This window comes from Leguminivora glycinivorella, chromosome 26 (assembly GCF_023078275.1).
Source record: "Leguminivora glycinivorella isolate SPB_JAAS2020 chromosome 26, LegGlyc_1.1, whole genome shotgun sequence".
In the NCBI taxonomy this organism is placed as follows: Eukaryota; Metazoa; Arthropoda; class Insecta; order Lepidoptera; family Tortricidae; genus Leguminivora; species Leguminivora glycinivorella.
In genome coordinates this window covers 6,754,092-6,774,997 of record NC_062996.1, presented here as the reverse complement: position 1 = coordinate 6,774,997, position 20,906 = coordinate 6,754,092, and the positions used below count along the sequence as shown (strand labels likewise).

Here is a 20,906-nt window from a genome sequence, read left to right as displayed (position 1 = left end):
GGCAGTCGCTTTAACGCAAGGAGGACGATGATGATGGTAGGGCACGCTCCCGGTATTTCCCGGTTCTCGATTTCCAGGGAGATCCCGGGAATTTTTTGGCGGCGAAAGAACCGGGACTAAAAATGAGGAACCGGTGCTCCTGGTTCTGTAAGGGAATTTCGGGGTGCTGCAGGGTAGAATACAAGGACCCACCTTAAACATAGGTTTCCCGTGTAGCTTGACCATCGTACAGTGATCGCAGTCAAGCGTGATGCTAGTATTGTGGAAGGACTTGCGTTACCTCAGGGTACAGTTCTAAGACCACCTATCCTTATGAATATGGTGCGTGGCTTTGTCAAAGGCCTTCTAAGAGTCATTCAATGTTTTGTCAGGGAATTTCGGGGTGCTGCAGGGTAGAACACTAGGACCAACCTTAGTAAACATGGGTTTCCCATGGTGCGTGACCATTGTACAGTGATCGCAGTCGAGCGTGATGCTGGTGTTGTGGAAGGACTCCTTGGGTTGCCGCATCGTGTAGTATAGCTCTGAGACTCCGCCCTCGTATATACTGCGGAAGTAGCGCGGTATCAGCGTCCTTCCTATTGCTGGAATTTGAGAAGGTAATGCATTAGTGATTAGATTTTTCATGCAGAAATGGCTGCTAAGTTATACTATACCTATATTATTTATGGTATATATGTATGTGTGGTTTATGAATGTATTCTTGTAGGTAGAGGTCGCCATAAGCCAGCCTAAGACGTTTAAAAATTGGGGGAAGGCATGGAAACAGCACAGATCCAGCAGGCCTCCGTAACTAAGTTGCAGCTGGACCGATATTCCAGAAGGTCGCAGACTCAAACCTGCTCTTACTTGCCGGAGGTGCGAATTTTTCCATTTTTCCTTTCAAAATGTGCATTAGTGATTGTATTTGGAATAGGTGTGGTGATTTGAGTGCTGGTAAGATACGCTCACGAAACGAAACGCTCGTAGATATCTATCTCTATCGCTCTTGCGTATTGGCCCGACAGAGCCAGACTACCTTTCGCGGCGTTGCGTTTTCGTTTCGCGTCGCAGAAATGCCATTCGGCTAAGGCACCAGGAACTAATAAGGATATAAGGAGGAGGAAGACACGCTGTACCATTCCCAAGTAACTGATGGGATAAGGGCTAACGAACGACGATGATTTCGTTAATCAATTTTTTTTTATTATAAATGGGCTTACTCTTGGCCACAATAGCCACTGACTAGCCAAAGGCAAAGACGTGGCCTACAATGGAGTGAGCTCGCCCAGAAGATGCCTGTTCACTCTTGATTTGAAGGTTGCCGGGTTATATAAGCTCGGAAATATAGCCGCCGGCAAGGAATTCCACCACACCACGCTACACCGTGCATTAACTCTTCTAAATGAAATACTGACCAGTGACAGCAATCTGGACATGTTTTACAGCACGGAATCGCAATTCCTTTCGATTAGCAGCCGATACCTGGAAGCTAATACGACTCCAAGTTCCATTAGCTACTGATTATTAATCAATCATAAGACCATTAGACCAGATCGGGAAGATTGGACAAAGAGGGGGGAGGCCTTTGCCCAGCAGTGGGACATAACAGGCTCCTAATAATAATAATAATAATAATTGTGGCGAGCTGAATGGGAAGTGGCGTCCCTTGGGTCCCATGCCCCCGAGAGTCGGTCAGGCCCCTCCCTCCGGCTTGCCTTCACTGGCTGGCTGGAGTGAACACTGAGCAGGGGCCGCAGGATTCTCACCTCTGGCTTGCCTTAACCGGCCGTCCAGAGTGGGGTGCCAGAGCTATATGCTCGCAGGGTGGAAGTGAAATATGCATAAGACGCGAGTTGGCACAGTGGCTGTTTCGTACAGACTGGGTAGAAAGCGGCGCACACCTCTCCACACCCTGAGCCGCTCACGCTATGTTGTCCCCTTGTCGCTCCGTGCGAGCGGCCGTTTTCGGGGACCCATATAGTGAGTTGGCGAGTCACCGCCTGCCTATTTTTTCGTGTTTTTAAAACATATGATCAAGGCAGGTGCCATAGACCTTTCCATAGACCGGTCACTAGCACACTAACATTTCAACCCAATAGCCCAGTATAATTTGTTTCTTTTCATTGCAATAGTTTTACACTAACCGGGGCTTGTCCTTGGGTGCATTCTATAGTGTGGACAGGGACAATCGCCGGCTAGTGTCACATTACTTTAAATTAAACTGTCTTAAAGGGCCTCTGCGCTGTTGGCTTCGGCCCCACGCACGCCTCCCAAAAGTCCGGGGCCCCATGGTCCCGAGAACTGGAAAGGACATACAAATAATAATAATAATAAGCCCGCGGGGGCAGCTTGTGGCGAGCTGACGGTGAGTGGCGACACCGCGGACCCCTATTCCAGAGGGCACTTCCATCTAGCCCTCGCCTCTGAGCTTGCCTTAACCGGCCGGCCAGAGTGGATTCGCAAGAGCGGGACCTATGCTCCAGGTTGGAAGTGTAAAATGTCATAACGCCGGCGGCCTGCTGAACGGATCACCGGGATCTGGCTACCGCAGTCTCACCTCTCGACAACCTTTCAGCCACTCTTCAAGTGTTGCTCTGTTGTCGCACCATGCGTGCGGCCGTTTTGCAGGGCCCACTCAATGAGTTGGCGAGTCATCGCCTGTCTTTTACAATCTTGAGACTAGTTGTCATGGCAGGTGTCCGATAGTCTCCCCCCATAGACCATTATCCAGTCCATCCAACTTGCACAACAATAGCCTATGACCTTAGTTCCCATCGCAACACAAAAGTGCTGCACTGAAATAGTCTTTACACCTGGCGGGGACCATCTCCGGATGTATCATATTGTGCGCTCGGGGATGGTATCCGCCAGGTGTATCCCTTGCCTTTAGATTAAAGTGTCTAAAAGGGCCTCTGTGCTGTTGGCTTCGGCCCCACACATGCCTCCCAAAAGTCCGGGACCCCATGGTCCCGAGATATGGTAAGACATACAAATAATAATAATAATAATAATTCCTTTATTTATCTTCCTTCTTAAGTTAGGTTTTGTACAATATGAGTATAAAAGTAAAATAAAAATAACACTTACAAAACAATATAAAACATATAAACACATTATAAAAAACCTAACCTAGGGTGCCGCCAGCAGCGGGGCAGGGCCCAAGCTGCCGGTGGTTAGGGCTGCAGAGAGAGGAACCGTCGGACTATCCGCGCCGTGTCCAAGATCACCGCCTTCTGCATCTGGCCCTTGATCCATCCACCTAGCGAGAGTCTCTTAAGATGGTGGTCGATGTCGTTCAGATCTATCTCTGAATCAGAAACCTATAAGTACCTTGGTATGTCACAGTCGTTGGGTATTGAGGATGTTGGCATTAGACGGTCGGTGAAGGAGCGCTTTTTCAGTCGGCTCACAAAAGTCCTTAACAGTCTTTTGTCAGGAGGCAATAAAGTGCGCGCCTTTAACGCCTGGGTAATGCCTCTACTCACATACTCCTTTGGCATACTAAGGTGGACCCAGACCGAGCTGGACGCCCTGGATCGGAGGGTCCGGTCACTGCTTACCACACACCGTATGTTACACCCGCGCTCGTCTGTTATGAGATTGTACATCCCACGGAAGTGCGGAGGTCGAGGCTTCCTAAACGCCAAAAATCTCCACAACCGTGAGGTGTACAATCTCAGGAATTACTTCCGTAACAACGAGTGTGGGATGCATCGTGATGTGGTGGCAGTAGACGGAAACCTCACGCCGCTCTCCTTGGCGAAAGAGAACTGGCGCAAACCTGTGGTACTAAGTACTGCGGACCGCAAGGCGGTATGGGAGAGCAAGCAGCTACACGGGCGGTTCTACAAGGCCCTCACGGGACCCGATGTAGATCTGCTCGCATCGGTGAACTGGTTACGATTCGGGGACCTCTTCGGAGAAACCGAGGGTTTTGCCTGTGCAATTGCGGACGAAGTTATGATGACGAACAACTACCGGAAATATATCCTGAAGGACGGTACGGTCGACATTTGTCGGGCATGCCGCCGTCCCGGAGAGTCACTCAGGCATATCATTTCCGGTTGTTCTCATCTAGCTAACGGCGAGTACTTGCACAGACATAATCTCGTAGCCAGGATTATTCACCAGCAACTTGCTCTTCAATACGGCCTTGTGGACCGCGAAGTACCGTATTACAAGTACTTACCTGCGCCAGTTCTCGAAAATGGTCGTGCCACGCTCTATTGGGATCGATCTATTATCACTGACAGGACTATTGTAGCCAATAAGCCTGACATTGTGATAATAGATCGACTGCAACGCCGGGCAGTGCTCGTTGACATCACCATCCCCCATGATGAGAATCTCGTGAAAGCCGAGAAGGACAAGTCCAGTAAGTACCTAGACTTGGCTCACGAGATAACCGCCATGTGGGATGTTGATTCAACGATCATTGTCCCTATAGTCGTTTCAGCGAACGGTCTCATAGCGAAGAGTCTCGACCAACATCTTAAGAGACTCTCGCTAGGTGGCTGGATCAAGGGCCAGATGCAGAAGGCGGTGATCTTGGACACGGCGCGTATAGTCCGACGGTTCCTCTCTCTGCGGCCCTAACCACCGGCAGCTTGGGCCCTGCCCCGCTGCTGGCGGCACCCTAGGTTAGGTTTTTTATAATGTGTTTATATATTTTGTATTGTTTTGTATGTGGTTTTGTATTTTACTTTTATAATCATATTATAAAAATCCTAGCCTAAGAATTAAAATGAATAAAGGAAATATAATAATAAAAATTAACGCGCATATTGTCGCTAACAACATTTTGGCTCCCGCTCAAAATGGATGTAGGGTTGGGTCCCGTGGTACTAAAGAGCTCCTCCTCATAGACATGACCATCTGCCAACAAGTTCGGCGGAACAAGGGAGCCATCTCGGCCGCTTGGATTGACTATAAGAAGGCCTATGATTCGGTGCCTCATTCATGGCTGAGAAGGGTATTGGAGCTGTATAAACTTGATGCAGCTTTAATATCCTTCCTGGCTGCATGTATGAGGCAGTGGACCACAGTCCTTCGTCAACCAGGAGGCAGGGATGGCCCCCTGGCCCGCAGGACTTCATAAGGATTGAGCGAGGAATATTCCAGGGTGACAGTTTGAGTCCATTATGGTTCTGCCTAGCTCTGAATCCCCTCAGCACGCTGCTGAAGGATTCTGGGCTAGGTTGCCGGCTTCGGAGAGAGGGTGAAGTCATCTCTCACCTTCTGTACATGGACGATCTCAAACTATTTGCACCGAACACCCAAGACCTGATGGTGCTATTGAAAACCACAGAAGTTTTCAGTACCGCCATCAGAATGGAGTTTGGTGTCGATAAGTGTGCGGTCATGCATGTACAGCGGGGGAGGTTGTAAATTCAGAAAATTTACAACTTTCTGAGACGATGTCGTTCAGATCTATCTCTGAATCAGAAACCTATAAGTACCTTGGTATGTCACAGTCGTTGGGTATTGAGGATGTTGGCATTAGACGGTCGGTGAAGGAGCGCTTTTTCAGTCGGCTCACAAAAGTCCTTAACAGTCTTTTGTCAGGAGGCAACAAAGTGCGCGCCTTTAACGCCTGGGTAATGCCTCTACTCACATACTCCTTTGGCATATTACGGTGGACCCAGACTGAGCTGGACGCCCTGGATCGGAGGGTCCGTTCACTGCTTACCACACATCGTATGTTACACCCGCGCTCGTCTGTTATGAGATTGTACATCCCACGGAAGTGCGGAGGTCGAGGCTTCCTAAACGCCAAAGATCTCCACAACCGTGAGGTGTACAATCTCAGGAATTACTTCCTTAACAACGAGTGTGGGATGCATCGTGATGTGGTGGCAGTTGACGGAAACCTCACGCCGCTCTCCTTGGCGAAAGAGAACTGGCGCAAACCTGTGGTACTAAGTACTGCGGACCGCAAGGCGGTATGGGAGAGCAAGCAGCTACACGGGCGGTTCTACAAGGCCCTCACGGGACCCGATGTAGACCTGCTCGCATCGGTGAACTGGTTACGATTCGGGGACCTCTTCGGAGAATCCGAGGGTTTTGCCTGTGCAATTGCGGACGAAGTTATGATGACGAACAACTACCGGAAATATATCCTGAAGGACGGTACGGTCGACATTTGTCGGGCATGCCGCCGTCCCGGAGAGTCACTCAGGCATATCATTTCCGGTTGTTCTCATCTTGCTAACGGCGAGTACTTGCACAGACATAATCTCGTAGCCAGGATTATTCACCAGCAACTTGCTCTTCAATACGGCCTTGTGGACCGCGAAGTACCGTATTACAAGTACTTACCTGCGCCAGTTCTTGAAAATGGTCGTGCCACGCTCTATTGGGATCGATCTATTATCACTGACAGGACTATTGTAGCCAATAAGCCTGACATTGTGATAATAGATCGACTGCAACGCCGGGCAGTGCTCGTTGACATCACCATCCCCCATGATGAGAATCTCGTGAAAGCCGAGAAGGACAAGTCCAGTAAGTACCTAGACTTGGCTCACGAGATAACCGCCATGTGGGATGTTGATTCAACGATCATTGTTCCGATAGTCGTTTCAGCGAACGGTCTCATAGCGAAGAGTCTCGACCAACATCTTAAGAGACTCTCGCTAGGTGGTTGGATCAAGGGTCAGATGCAGAAGGCGGTGATCTTGGACACGGCGCGGATAGTCCGACGGTTCCTCTCTCTGCAGCCCTAACCACCGGCAGCTTGGGCCCTGCCCCGCTGCTGGCGGCACCCTAGGTTAGGTTTTTTATAATGTGTTTAGATGTTTTATATTGTTTTGTAAGTGTTTTATTTTATTTTACTTTTATACTCATATTGTAAAAAACCTAATGTAAGAAAAGAGATAAATAAAGGAAATGATAATAATAATAAGTTGGCGAGTCACCGCCTGTCTTTTACAATCTTGAGACTAGTTGTCATGGCAGGTGTCCGATAGTCTCCCCCCATAGACCATTATCCAGTCCATCCAACTTGCACAACAATAGCCTATGACCTTAGTTCCCATCGCAACACAAAAGTGCTGCACTGAAATAGTCTTTACACCTGGCGGGGACCATCTCCGGATGTATCATATTGTGCGCTCGGGGATGGTATCCGCCAGGTGTATCCCTTGCCTTTAGATTAAAGTGTCTAAAAGGGCCTCTGTGCTGTTGGCTTCGGCCCCACACATGCCTCCCAAAAGTCCGGGACCCCATGGTCCCGAGATATGGTAAGACATACAAATAATAATAATAATTGCAAAGCTGATCTGCTTCAGAGGGGGTAATAATCGCCCCCGAGTAATGCGCTTTGTGAACCAGGCATTCGCGGGGACGGACATCAGGCCCCGCGACTATTTGGCCAATGTCACAGAGCGCATCGACTTCCTGAAGCAGAAAATCTATGCATGGGCAAGCCGTATTCGCCGCTACAGAAAGCGTGTGGACCGATTCCAGCAGAATCGTCTTTTTCAAAGCGACCAAAGGAAAGTATACCGAAGGTGGGAGGAAACCGACCCTCGTGTGTCTGACGTGCGGCTGCCGGATGCTACTGCCATGTCTGATTTCTGGCGTAGCATCTGGTCGGTGCCCGTCGAACACACGGAGGGTGAGTGGATGACCGTTGTCGAACGCGAGTGCGAGAGCATCGAGCCTATGGGGGCTATCACCATCAGCCCCGACGACGTAAGTTGTGCTACCCGCACGGCCCAGAACTGGAAAAGTCCTGGACCGGACGGATTGCACAACTTCTGGCTAAAATGGTTTCGATGCTCGCACTCGCGTTTGGCAACGCAATTTCAACAAGCCCTCGATCTTGGTTCTCTCCCACCTTCCCTAACAACTGGTGTTACTTTCCTGCTCTATAAGTCCGGTAGTACCACGGAAGCAAAAAACTACAGACCCATCACGTGCTTGCCTACACTTTACAAGCTCCTTACATCCATTTTGAGAGCAAAAATTAACGCGCATATTGTCGCTAACAACATTCTGGCTCCCGCTCAAAATGGATGTAGGGTTGGGTCTAGGGTTTGCAAAAACCGGTTAACTTTAAAAACCGGTTAATAACCGAACCTATACCTTCAAAACCGGTTAACCGGTTTTTAACCGGTTTTGCGGATTTTTAGTAAATTACCGTACTACGCAATAATATTACCATTACCTTCAAGAATTCTGTTGTTTATGATGTCTTAGCAGGTATTACTTGCCCGATGAAGATCATTTTTATCCAATTTTTGGAAATTTTGTAAAATGCAGAAGTTGCCATAAAGGACTTGAGTGCCCATAGTGTATATGGCGCTTAAAACTGTCGTGCTTTACTGTGATAATCACTTTAAGTATTTGTCAGTTTTGCATTTTCTAAGCATGTCGCGGAGGTCTACAGCTCCCAGAGCCACTAGTAATACAGAAAATTAACGTAAGAAAACCAAGATCTTCATTTTCCCTTTATTTTTAAAATATAATTTGAAATACACAGAAGAGTCCGGTTATAACGACGCCCAAGGGACCGCTGATATTACGTCGTACTAACTGGATGTCGTACAAAACGAAATTCATTTCGGTTTAAAGATATGTCATTTTTAGTATGCGTGCTTGCTCATCACCAGCAAATTACTGTCGTATATCGTAATAATAAATAGTTGCATTCCTTGAACCTCGATTTACGTAATTAACATGACAATCGATTTTTTTTATTAAGTAAAACTAGTTTATACGCAATCGAAAAATAAAAAGTGGGTTCTATTTAGGGTTGTCTATTGTTTGCCCGACAGTCATTTAACATAATATTCATTTGCCCGAATCTAACTTGCCTGAATTTCATTTGCCCGAATGATTTGTTTACCATAAAAATCATATGACATACTCGTTGTTTATCCGAATATTACCTTCCATAATCATACAATGCCATACTATTTATTAGCCATATTATTAAGTGCAATAATATGGTTTCATAGAATATTCAAACGCCATAAGCAATTATTGCCATATTAATTGTTGCCCATATTATTACCTAACCTAACCTACTTTCTGATAGCAGTTTCATTTTCCAGGGGGTCGCAGTTCTAACCTAACCTAACCTAACCTACTGTCTGTTAGTATTTTCATTTTCCGGGGGGTCACAGTTCTAACCTAACCTAACCTACTTTTCAAGCAGTTTCCTTTTCCAGAGGTTCACAGTTCTAACCTAACCTAACCTACTTTCTGATAGCAGTTTCATTTTCCAGGGGGTCACAGTTCTAACCTAACCTAACCTACTTTCTGATAGCAGTTTCATTCTCTAGTCCTTCTAGTACCTATTATAGTAGTTTTCGATTCTGCCAAAGCACATTATGGAAATTGACTTTTCTGGACGCTAATTTGTATGACAAATGATGGTATGGAATGTGGTAATTACGGATTTCGATGATTCTGACAAATGACATTATGGAAACTGACTTTATGGGAAACAAAGTTTCTGGCACTAGATTAATATAGTAAACAATGATTATGGCATAAGATGTTATGAGAAACAATATTATGATTGTTGAATAGGATGGCAAATAAAATTATGGCAAATGAAATTCTGGCAAATGATAAGATAAGATAAGATAAGATAATCATTTATTTGTTTGCTACAATACACACCAAAATTAAACAATTAAAACAAAAATAAACAATAAAAAGTACTAACACTACAGAAAAAACAACAATAGCATACATTAAAATATGGGTGGGTTTGCTGTGTGCGTTGCAGCAAAAACAAAAGGGTCCTGGCTCAGTTATATGCTCCACTCTTTCGGGCGAAGCAACTGGTAATTCTGCTAGAACCCAGGTCACTAACAGATCGTTGTACAAAAAAAATTTTAAAAAAAAAGTAATAATAATAGTAATAGTTTGCCTATGTCTAAACGATTGCATTATAGTAACATGACATAAACATAAATTGCAAAAAATAAAATTACAAGGAGTGTGCGTGTGTGTGTGACTGTGTGTGTGTCTGTGTGTGTGTGTGTGTGTGTGTGTGTGTGTGTGTGTGTACACTAAAAACAGACCAGACTAGATTAGATCCGGTAATCTGCAACCAAGTACCCGTATGGGATTCCTAAATTTTGCTTGTCCAGTAGGTATTTTTTGAAATGAAATTTGAATGAATTCTTAGTCTTAAGGCATCTTAATGGTGGAGGGATATTATTCCAGCATTTGGTTGCGAGATACCGGAAGCACCCAGTAAAGGCTACAGTTTTGTGTGGATGTGTTTCCAAAAGGCAGCGCCTAGTTGCTCTAGTACCGTGTCGTGTATGAAATGAGGAAACGCGTATTTTTGCATGCAAATAGTCAGGAGTCTTATCATTCATGACACCGAACAAAAGACTTGCAAGGTGTAGGTGTCTGCGAGACGACATATTTAGTATTGAAGCCTTATTTAAATATGGCGTTATGTGACTTCTAGGCGGAATTGAAAAGCAAAAACGGTAACAGGCATTCTGTACTCGTTGTACAAGACGACGTGTTTTGTCTTGTAGACGTGGACCATACACTATGTCTCCGTAATTCAGCTTAGACAGAACCAGTGATTCACATAAAATCTTACGTACTTCCTCACTCAAAAGATTTCGTATTTGGTATAAAACCTTTAGGCGAAAGAAGCAGGATTTGACCAACTCTCTCACATGTTTTTCGAACCGCAACTGACCGTCGATCACAAGCCCTAGGTTTCTAGCTTCCTCCACACGTTCTATTATTGAACCTTCTATACTTATTTCTGGTTGACGGTCGAGGACTTTTGCTATCTGTACTTTTGAACCTAAAATCATGAACTTGGACTTGAGAGGGTTGAGCAGTAATCCATTTTTATCAGCCCAAGTGGATATACTTTTAAGATCTGTATTTATATTGTTAATGGCCTGAGGTAGATCACTAGGGTGGGTCGAAAAGTATAATTGGACGTCATCTGCATAAAGATGATATTTGCAGTATTTAATATGGTTTACTATATCTGCGCTGTAAATAATAAATAGCAATGGTCCAAGTATGGAACCCTGGGGGACTCCCCGTGTTAAAGGTCTAGCATCAGATACCATTAATGAACCACTTTCCCTTAAAATTTTTACAGACTGAGTTCGTCCCTCAAGATAACTTTTGAACCAAGCCAGTGAATTCAAGTCTAATCCATAGTAACTCAGTTTTGAGAGTAGTAAGTCAACATTTATACAGTCAAAGGCGCGCGAGAAATCTAAAAGTACCAAACATGTGGCTTTACCCGTGTCTTGTTCAGAGAGCACATTATCAACCACGTCAATTAAAGCCGTTATGGTCCCCCTTCCCTTACGGAAGCCAGATTGCATCTGAGGCAGGATATTTGTATCTTCTACATACTTATATAATTGTTCAAAAACAGCTTTTTCTAATATTTTCGACAAGAACGGCAATATGCTTATTGGCCTGAGGTCTTTCAGTTGCGATGCGTTATTCACTTTAGGCAATGGGGTTACCAGCGCAGATTTCCAAATAGCTGGCACCTCACAGGTAACAATTGACCTATTAATAATAGCTGTGATCACAGATAATGTGCGCGGTAATGTGAGTACAATCATGTCCCTACATGGAGTCAACGCCAACCGCATTACTTGTAACAGACAGTATGTATTTTCCAACTTGTTGCTCGTTGACTGGTCCAAGGGTGAAAACAGAATTGCCAAAACGGTCATACTGAAAGCCCGATATTGTAGACTGCGTAACCTTATCACAACTTGGAACATTAAGAAAATGGTCATTGATTACGTTTGGATTATTAAAACAATCAGAGAGAGGTCGGTCATTAGAGTCATCATATAAAACGGTATTTTTTAGATTTTTCCACAAAGATTTCGAATCCTTATATTGGGAATTTATTTTGTGATTATAATAAGCTTGCTTTTCACGAAAAATACTCTGAACAACAAGTTTTTTAAATCATTGTAGTATTTTTTACTGCTATCTGATTTGGACTGCCTATATTTCAAGTGTGCCTCATTTCGTTTCGCAATCATGACCTTAATAGTTTCAGTTATCCATGGAAGATTATAATTATATATTATGAAGCGAACCGTGTTCGAGCACCTCGAAGGTAGGAAACACGTAGCTGCTGTGTTCTTCGATTTGTCACGTGCATTCGATTTGGTCGACCATGGCCTCATAGCAAACAAACTTGAACATTATGGCGTACGTGGGATAGTACTTAAGTTGCTCAATTCCTTCTTGTGTGACAGGCAGCAGTCGACGGACGTGAATAACAAGAAGTCGACTCTCGTCCCCATAGGTGACAGGTCTGTACCGCAAGGGTCAAATATTGGAAATAATATCTTTCTAATCCTGATGAATGATTTGCCATTTCTCTCGCCTATGGTAGACTTCGTGATGTATGCGGATGATATCTGTGCAATCATAAATGCTGATAGCAGAGACCAACTGCTGATCAACGTGCGAAATATTATTTGTAGCCTCTCGGAATGGTTCACATTTAATGGAATGGTCCTGAATCTAGAAAAAACGAGCCTAGTGGAGTTTAATTTAAGGCAAAGTTACAAACCTGCCGACACCGATTCAGTGCTTGTGGGGAATATTACAATCCCCATTGTAGAGCATGCCCAATTTTTAGGTTTCACTTTTGATTGTAGTCTAAAGTGGCAACTTCATATTGATAGGATATGTAAAAAACTCAATTCTGCCTATTATATAATTTCTAGACTAATGCCCATACTGTCAAGGGAAAATCTATTAATTGCTTATAATGCGTATTGTTATTCCGTATTAACATATGGCGTGGATCTATGGGGGTTGGCGGCTGACAGAGACCGTCCATTTATCATACAAAAAAAAATAATTCGAAAAATGGCACGTGTCGCTCCAGAGACACCAGCTCAGCAACTATTCATAGATCTAAAAATATTAACACTACCATCTATTTTCATTTTAGAGATTGCTAAGTACGTTCGGCAGAATCTTGAGTCCTTTACACGGAAAAAATGGAAAAGTGATCGATATCATGAGAGCAGACAACACGACCTGGACGTGCCAAGCTGTCGTCTAGCGAAAACTGCAAATAGTTTGCATGTACTAGGTCCCAAGCTATATAACAAAATTCCTGTCAACATCAAAAATACGAACACATATTTAGGCTTCACTCTAAAACTAAAATCATTTTTGTTGCAGAAGGCCTACTATTCCGTTTCTGAATATATGACCGAATGAAATAAAATTATATACCTACTATGCAATTAATATCATAAATTATCATAATATAATACGAATAAAATAGAATTATATGTCACTTTTTGTAAATAATAATTATAATATTTAATTCCAATGGGAAAATGTACAATAAATTAAATTATACTTAAACTAGATAAATATGTGAATGTAAAACCTGACAATGTATAATCAATACTGAATAAAGAATATGAATATGAATATATGAATAATTTTGTCTTATTTTTAAGGATTTTATTGGCGCGTGCTTATCAAACAGCGCGAGCAATAATTTATTAAACATTTCTAACATATGCTCTACTGAGCTGCAATTTAATACAGATTCCCAGTGTATAGACTGCAAATCCTTATCAAATTCAGCAAGTCTAATATTTCTTATTGGTCTATATGTAATGGATTTAGAAATTGTTTTAGGTTTTTTAATCGACACAGTAGCTATAACCATACAGTGACCCAGAGAACCTGTTATGTTTGAGACGCACACATCGCAGACTGGAGCATTCGTACATACAACGTCAATTAGGGTTTCATTGTCGACTGAGTAATGCGTAGGTTCTGTTACTACTTGTTTCATATCTAGACAATCCAGAAAACAAGTGAATTTTGTCACATTACTATTACAGGTATCGAGCATATTTATGTTAAAATCTCCAAGTAAAATTACATAGTCATGTTTGGAAAAGTGACTTATAGATTCTGTCAAAGAATCAAAAAATAAATCAGTGTTTACCCAATTTGGCCGATACGCTGTACCTACTATAAAACTACGACGATTAATTGTCATACTTAACCACATCTGCTCAATATTTGCAACGGGGTGGGTAGATAGGCGCGCGCGAACACCGCGTTTGATGTAAAAGCTTACCCCACCGCCGCGCCCTCCGCGCACCGCAGTAGGTCGCGGGCTGTTGAGAAATTTATATCCAGGAACCGCCGGCGCACGTTTTTCTTGGCCATGTCCTATCCACGATTCGTTGATTGCGACTATGTCTGCGTCATATTTATTCATCGCAATTAAAAAGTCGTCGTGTCCGGTTGCAAGGGACCCCGCGTTAAAGAGACCTAATTTTAAGAAACATGTTTTATTAGTGCCCGTCACTAGTTATACCATGTAATATCTGGTTAGTAAAGCGATACAATAGCGCACAACGCGGTAGTATAACCTCAAATACTGGTTCAATATTAGCTATCAGTGTTATCATATGTACGTGGATGTGGTAATAAGTGTGTCTCAGGCAGTTAAAAGTGATGTATAGTGCATAAAATATGGCATAAAGTGTGTTATAACGGGTGAATACTGTGACAAAAGCATTTAAATGTGTGTGTAGATCCATGGTGGTTGTTATCAGTGCAACGCATTCAACAAACAAGTTTAAAATAAGCAAATTGTTACACATACAAGATTCAAGGTTATTCAATCTATTTATATGTTCAAAATATATTAAAAATAATAAAAATTGTGCGTCGGAAAACAATTCAAAATCAATCGTGTAACTATAGTGTACGTTATTAAGTGTAAATTCTAAAACATACTTTTTAGACATGAGATCAAATATCGAGTGTCCCAAAAACACGGCTTAAATCTAGTTCTGTTTGTATACGATATCGCGGAGTTTCCGAACCTGGACGTTGGCGCATGTAAATCCTACCATCGCGGGTCCATACATATCGCCAACCGTAGTGTTCTTTTAGCTGCCTCGCCTTCTGGAACAGTTTTCGGTTGAAGGAAGTCAGGCGCTCGTTAACATAGAAGCGGCAGTTATGGCCCGGCAGGCCAGTGCCCTCCGTGGTGGCTCCGCGACGTACCCGCGCCGCCTGCAGCAGCCGGTCGCGCACGGCGCGGCGCGCCAGGATGGGGGTATCCCTCTATTTAGAGCTTATAAGATTAGACCCCAGGCGAACCAATTGTTAAAATTATTAAAACCAATGCTCCAAAAAGTCACATGGCCACAATCTCATCTTGCTACTTGTAGGCAAGCACGGCCGTGCTTGGGGCGGAAATAGCTGTTTCCTCAATTTACTAGTAAAAACGTTGTCGCTCATCGTTGTAACCGGACTTGACGGACGGATTTTGCGTTAAATTACGTCGTAAAAAGCGGTTGGTCGTTAAAACCGGAGTCGTAATAAACGGATGTACTTTCATAATATCACATATGAAAACCAAACAAATACCTGTGCTTCCGTGGTTGTCTATTGTTTGCCCGACAGTCATTTAACATAATATTCATTTGCCCGAATCTAACTTGCCTGAATTTCATTTGCCCGTATGATTTGTTTACCATAAAAATCATATGACATAGGTACTCGTTGTTTATCCGAATATTACCTTCCATAATCATACAATGCCATACTATTTGTTAGCCATATTATTAAGTGCAATAATATGGTTTCATAGAATATTCAAACGCCATAAGCAATTATTGCCATATTAATTGTTGCCCATATTATTACCTAACCTACTTTCTGATAGCAGTTTCATTTTCCAGGGGTCACAGTTCTAACCTAACCTAACCTACTTTTCCAGCAGTTTCATTCTCCAGGGGGTCACAGTTCTAACCTAACCTAACCTACTTTCTGATAGCAGTTTCATTTTCCAGGGGGTCGCAGTTCTAACCTAACCTAACCTACTGTCTGATAGTATTTTCATTTTCCGGGGGGTCACAGTTCTAACCTAACCTAACCTACTTTTCAAGCAGTTTCCTTTTCCAGAGGTTCACAGTTCTAACCTAACCTAGGTTAGGTTAGGTTAGAACTTTCTGATAGCAGTTTCATTTTCCAGGGGGTCACAGTTCTAACCTAACCTAACCTACTTTCTGATAGCAGTTTCATTCTCTAGTCCTTCTAGTACCTATTATAGTAGTTTTTGATTCTGCCAAAGCACATTATGGAAATTGACTTTTCTGGATGCTAATTTGTATGACAAATGATGGTATGGAATGTGGTAATTACGGATTTCGATGATTCTGACAAATGACATTATGGAAACTGACTTTATGGGAAACAAAGTTTCTGGCACTAGATTAATATAGTAAACAATGATTATGGCATAAGATGTTATGAGAAACAATATTATGATTGTTGAATAGGATGGCAAATAAAATTATGGCAAATGAAATTCTGGCAAATGGGGGTATCCCGTGCTTCCGTTATTCGGTTATTGTAAGCGGTTGGACGTTTAGGTTAGATATATGCATGCGGAGTCGTAATACTAACCGGACTTTACTGTATAAAATGTATATTTGAGTGGACTCGGGTCTATTGTTTAATCTTCACGGTTAGTTAGATTACAAAATCATGATCATACTATGACTACTTTAAGAAATTCAGTGCAGGTGCGTAATATTGTCAATGAAAAGTAATAAATAAATCTTTATTGTTACAAAACATTGAAGAATTATGCACTTTTGACCCTTTTTTATGCCTAATTTGGTCATTTTGGGAAATAAATATAGTTTCGGTTATTAACCGGTTAGAGATTATGAAAACCGGTTTTTAACCGAGGCCAAAAAGTCTCGGTTAACCGGTTTTTCGGTTAACCGGTTAACCGGTTTGCATACCCTAGTTGGGTCCCGTGGTACTAAAGAGCTCCTCCTCATAGACATGACCATCTGCCAACAAGTTCGGCGGAACAAGGGGGCCATTTCGGCCGCTTGGATTGACTATAAAAAGGCCTATGATTCGGTGCCTCATTCATGGCTGAGAAGGGTATTGGAGCTGTATAAACTTGATGCAGCTTTAATATCCTTCCTGGCTGCATGTATGAGGCAGTGGACCACAGTCCTTCGTCAACCAGGAGGCAGGGATGGCCCCCTGGCCCGCAGGACTTCATAAGGATTGAGCGAGGAATATTCCAGGGTGACAGTTTGAGTCCATTATGGTTCTGCCTAGCTCTGAATCCCCTCAGCACGCTGCTGAAGGATTCTGGGCTAGGTTGCCGGCTTCGGAGAGAGGGTGAAGTCATCTCTCACCTTCTGTACATGGACGATCTCAAACTATTTGCACCGAACACCCAAGACCTGATGGTGCTATTGAAAACCACAGAAGTTTTCAGTACCGCCATCAGAATGGATTTTGGTGTCGATAAGTGTGCGGTCATGCATGTACAGCGGGGGAGGTTGTAAATTCAGAAAATTTACAACTTTCTGAGACGATGTCGTTCAGATCTATCTCTGAATCAGAAACCTATAAGTACCTTGGTATGTCACAGTCGTTGGGTATTGAGGATGGTGGCATTAGACGGTCGGTGAAGGAGCGCTTTTTCAGTCGGCTGACAAAAGTCCTTAACAGTCTTTTGTCAGGAGGCAACAAAGTGCGCGCCTTTAACGCCTGGGTAATGCCTCTACTCACATACTCCTTTGGCATACTACGGTGGACCCAGACTGAGCTGGACGCCCTGGATCGGAGGGTCCGCTCACTGCTTACCACACACCGTATGTTACACCCGCGCTCGTCTGTTATGAGATTGTACATCCCACGGAAGTGCGGAGGTCGAGGCTTCCTAAACGCCAAAGATCTCCACAACCGTGAGGTGTACAATCTCAGGAATTACTTCCTTAACAACGAGTGCGGGATGCATCGTGATGTGGTGGCAGTGGACGGAAACCTCACGCCGCTCTCCTTGGCGAAAGAGAACTGGCGCAAACCTGTGGTACTAAATACTGCGGACCGCAAGGCGGTATGGGAGAGCAAGCAGCTACACGGGCGGTTCTACAAGGCCCTCACGGGACCCGATGTAGATCTGCTCGCATCGGTGAACTGGTTACGATTCGGGGACCTCTTCGGAGAAACCGAGGGTTTTGCCTGTGCAATTGCGGACGAAGTTATGATGACGAACAACTACCGGAAATATATCCTGAAGGACGGTACGGTCGACATTTGTCGGGCATGCCGCCGTCCCGGAGAGTCACTCAGGCATATTATTTCCGGTTGTTCTCATCTTGCTAACGGCGAGTACTTGCACAGACATAATCTCGTAGCCAGGATTATTCACCAGCAACTTGCTCTTCAATACGGCCTTGTGGACCGCGAAGTACCGTACTACAAGTACTTACCTGCGCCAGTTCTCGAAAATGGTCGTGCCATGCTCTATTGGGATCGATCTATTATCACTGACAGGACTATTGTAGCCAATAAGCCTGACATTGTGATAATAGATCGACTGCAACGCCGGGCAGTGCTCGTTGACATCACCATCCCCCATGATGAGAATCTCGTGAAAGCCGAGAAGGACAAGTCCAGTAAGTACCTAGACTTGGCTCACGAGATAACCGCCATGTGGGATGTTGATTCAACGATCATTGTTCCGATAGTCGTTTCAGCGAACGGTCTCATAGCGAAGAGTCTCGACCAACATCTTAAGAGACTCTCGCTAGGTGGCTGGATCAAGGGCCAGATGCAGAAGGCGGTGATCTTGGACACAGCGCGGATAGTTCGACGGTTCCTCTCTCTGCAGCCCTAACCACCGGCAGCTTGGGCCCTGCCCCGCTGCTGGCGGCACCCTAGGTTAGGTTTTTTATAATGTGTTTATATGTGTTTTATATTGTTTTGTAAGTGGTTTTGTATTTTACTTTTATATTCATATTATAAACAGCCTAGCCTAAGATTTGAAAGAAATAAAGAGAATAATAATAAGACCATTAAGTTTGTACCCTATTGTATGAGTCTCTAAAACTACTCTCCTATTAACATGCGTAGCCTGTCTGTTACTGTTAACTTTAAGGAATTTATAAATAAAGAAATAGAGAAATAATCGTCGGAAGATCAGCGCTGACCTCCGGGTCAGCATTATGCTGAGACGGGACCTTTTCGTGATAAACTTATCAATCCCTTGTACGTTTGTAGTTTTAGTAATACTGTTTTTGACGTGATAACGTCTAATAACTCGTTACTACGGGCAGCATGCACGAAAAAGATGACGTCATTGTCCCGTTTCGCAATATAGCTTTAGCGCCATCTATTGGCGCGCGTTGGAACTAAGCGGCTGATCGATGCGCTCGGTATGGTTATAGCGTGTGGCCTGAGTAAAGCACCACAGCTGGGACAGATGGCGCGCCCGTGTGTTGTTCTCGTTAAGCTGAGTTTAGACCAGCAAGTTATTGCTGCAAGTTTTGAGACGCAACTATAGGTAAGAGTGAGTGGCAAATATCTGCATCTCTTTCTAGCATATACTTCTGTTTCAAAACTTGCAGCAATAACTTGCATGTCTAAACTCAGCTTTACAAAATTAATTATTTTAATTTATACGACTTTTTACAGAACATATCCCGTCTGAACTCATCATAGATTTAGAATTATTAAACTAGATTGTGTAGTTAGGTCAAAAAGTGTGTCCACATGAGAGGTCATTGTTTGGGCTGGTGTCCCTCTCGCACTTACTGACAATGTCAACATTATTCAGTGAACGTCGTTTTTAATTATACAAATCTTTGATTTATGGGCATCAAAATAATTACATTGTAAATATTTTCCAATTCTTTGAAATATATCGAAACCCTAGTTTGAATATAACACTAAAATAATATAAGAAGTTATAAAGTCAGGTAATATATATATATAAAAATACTACTATTATGGCTCATTAACACTGGCCACACGTGCGAGAGGGACACCAGCCCAAACAATGCCTTCTCATGTGGACCGTTTTCGATAGTTCAGAATAGCGAAAACGGTCACCTTTTTGTCTCAGTAATAAGGTTCAATTTAGTATGGCAAAAAATGTGATTCCGCTGTCCCCTGTCTTTGGAACTCACTGACAATGACATTTGGGCCGCTAAACAAGGTACAATAGGGACTGAGCTCACACTTTTTTGCCATACTAAATTGAACTTTATCACCGGTGCAGAAAGGCGTTCTTGTCAGACTAGTAAAAGTTTTTGGCTTAACAACTCAATCTTGCTTAATATATATAAATCTATGGCATAGAACAACATGTCGGGTCCCTATATATAGGTCTAAGGTTTTATTTGAACATTGAAATGGTCATACAATGCCAAAAATTGTAAGTATTTGCAATATTACTTTCTATTATAGTAAAACATATATTTTTAAAGGATTATAATATATATACGTATGTTTTTTCATAGCCAAATCTGGTCTGCTTTGGCAAACATTGCCATCATTGCGGTAAATGGATGGAGCGAAGAGCTTTGAGGAAAGATTGTAAGTATTCACTTCTGATAATTGTATTAAAGGTTTTTTATCTATCTACTCACACCAGTATTCCCAAAAGTTATTGGCAAATCACTAGAAAGAGTGCAGAGGAAGTTCTGTAGGCACATTTACAAACGACTGTACGGATATTACCCATATATGTATCCATCTCTATTCGTAACAGGAATGGTTGGTCTTCAAACTCTAGAAACCAGACGGAAACTGCTGCATATTATGCATTACCGCCAACTGTTTCACCATAGAGTAGATGACGCATCCGTGCTTGAGAGAATGGGGCTGCAAGTGCCAAGAGCCACCAGAGTGGCCAACCACCACATTCGCTCTTGGCACTTGCAGCCCCATTCTCTCAAGCACGGATGCGTCATCTACTCTATGGTGAAACAGTTGGCGGTAATGCATAATATGCGGCATGCCAACATGCCGGGCGCGGTGCCGGCGCGGCGGCGGCGGCGCCTGTTCGCGGCGGCCGGCGCACCGCTCGAGCCCGAGCTGCTCTTAACCGCATCATGTTGGAGACA

At 43.5% G+C, this 20,906-nt stretch overlaps 1 protein-coding gene and 1 long non-coding RNA gene across 7 annotated transcripts in view; one reads left to right on the top strand and one right to left on the bottom strand.

The window, feature by feature from the left end:
- The window catches only part of LOC125239838 (LIM domain-binding protein 2), a 106,804-nt gene that overhangs the window by 10,093 nt on the left and 75,805 nt on the right, over nt 1–20,906 (bottom strand). For all 6 annotated transcript variants that reach the window (XM_048147552.1, XM_048147553.1, XM_048147557.1 and 3 more), the window contains exon 5: nt 412–584. In XM_048147552.1, coding sequence (XP_048003509.1) covers nt 412–584 — 173 coding nt within the window. The remainder of the gene's footprint in view (nt 1–411; nt 585–20,906) is intronic.
- On the top strand, nt 20,147–20,599 carry LOC125239839. Its single transcript, XR_007178567.1, has 3 exons — nt 20,147–20,215; nt 20,301–20,376; nt 20,552–20,599. It is a non-coding gene; the product is annotated as an uncharacterized LOC125239839 (long non-coding RNA).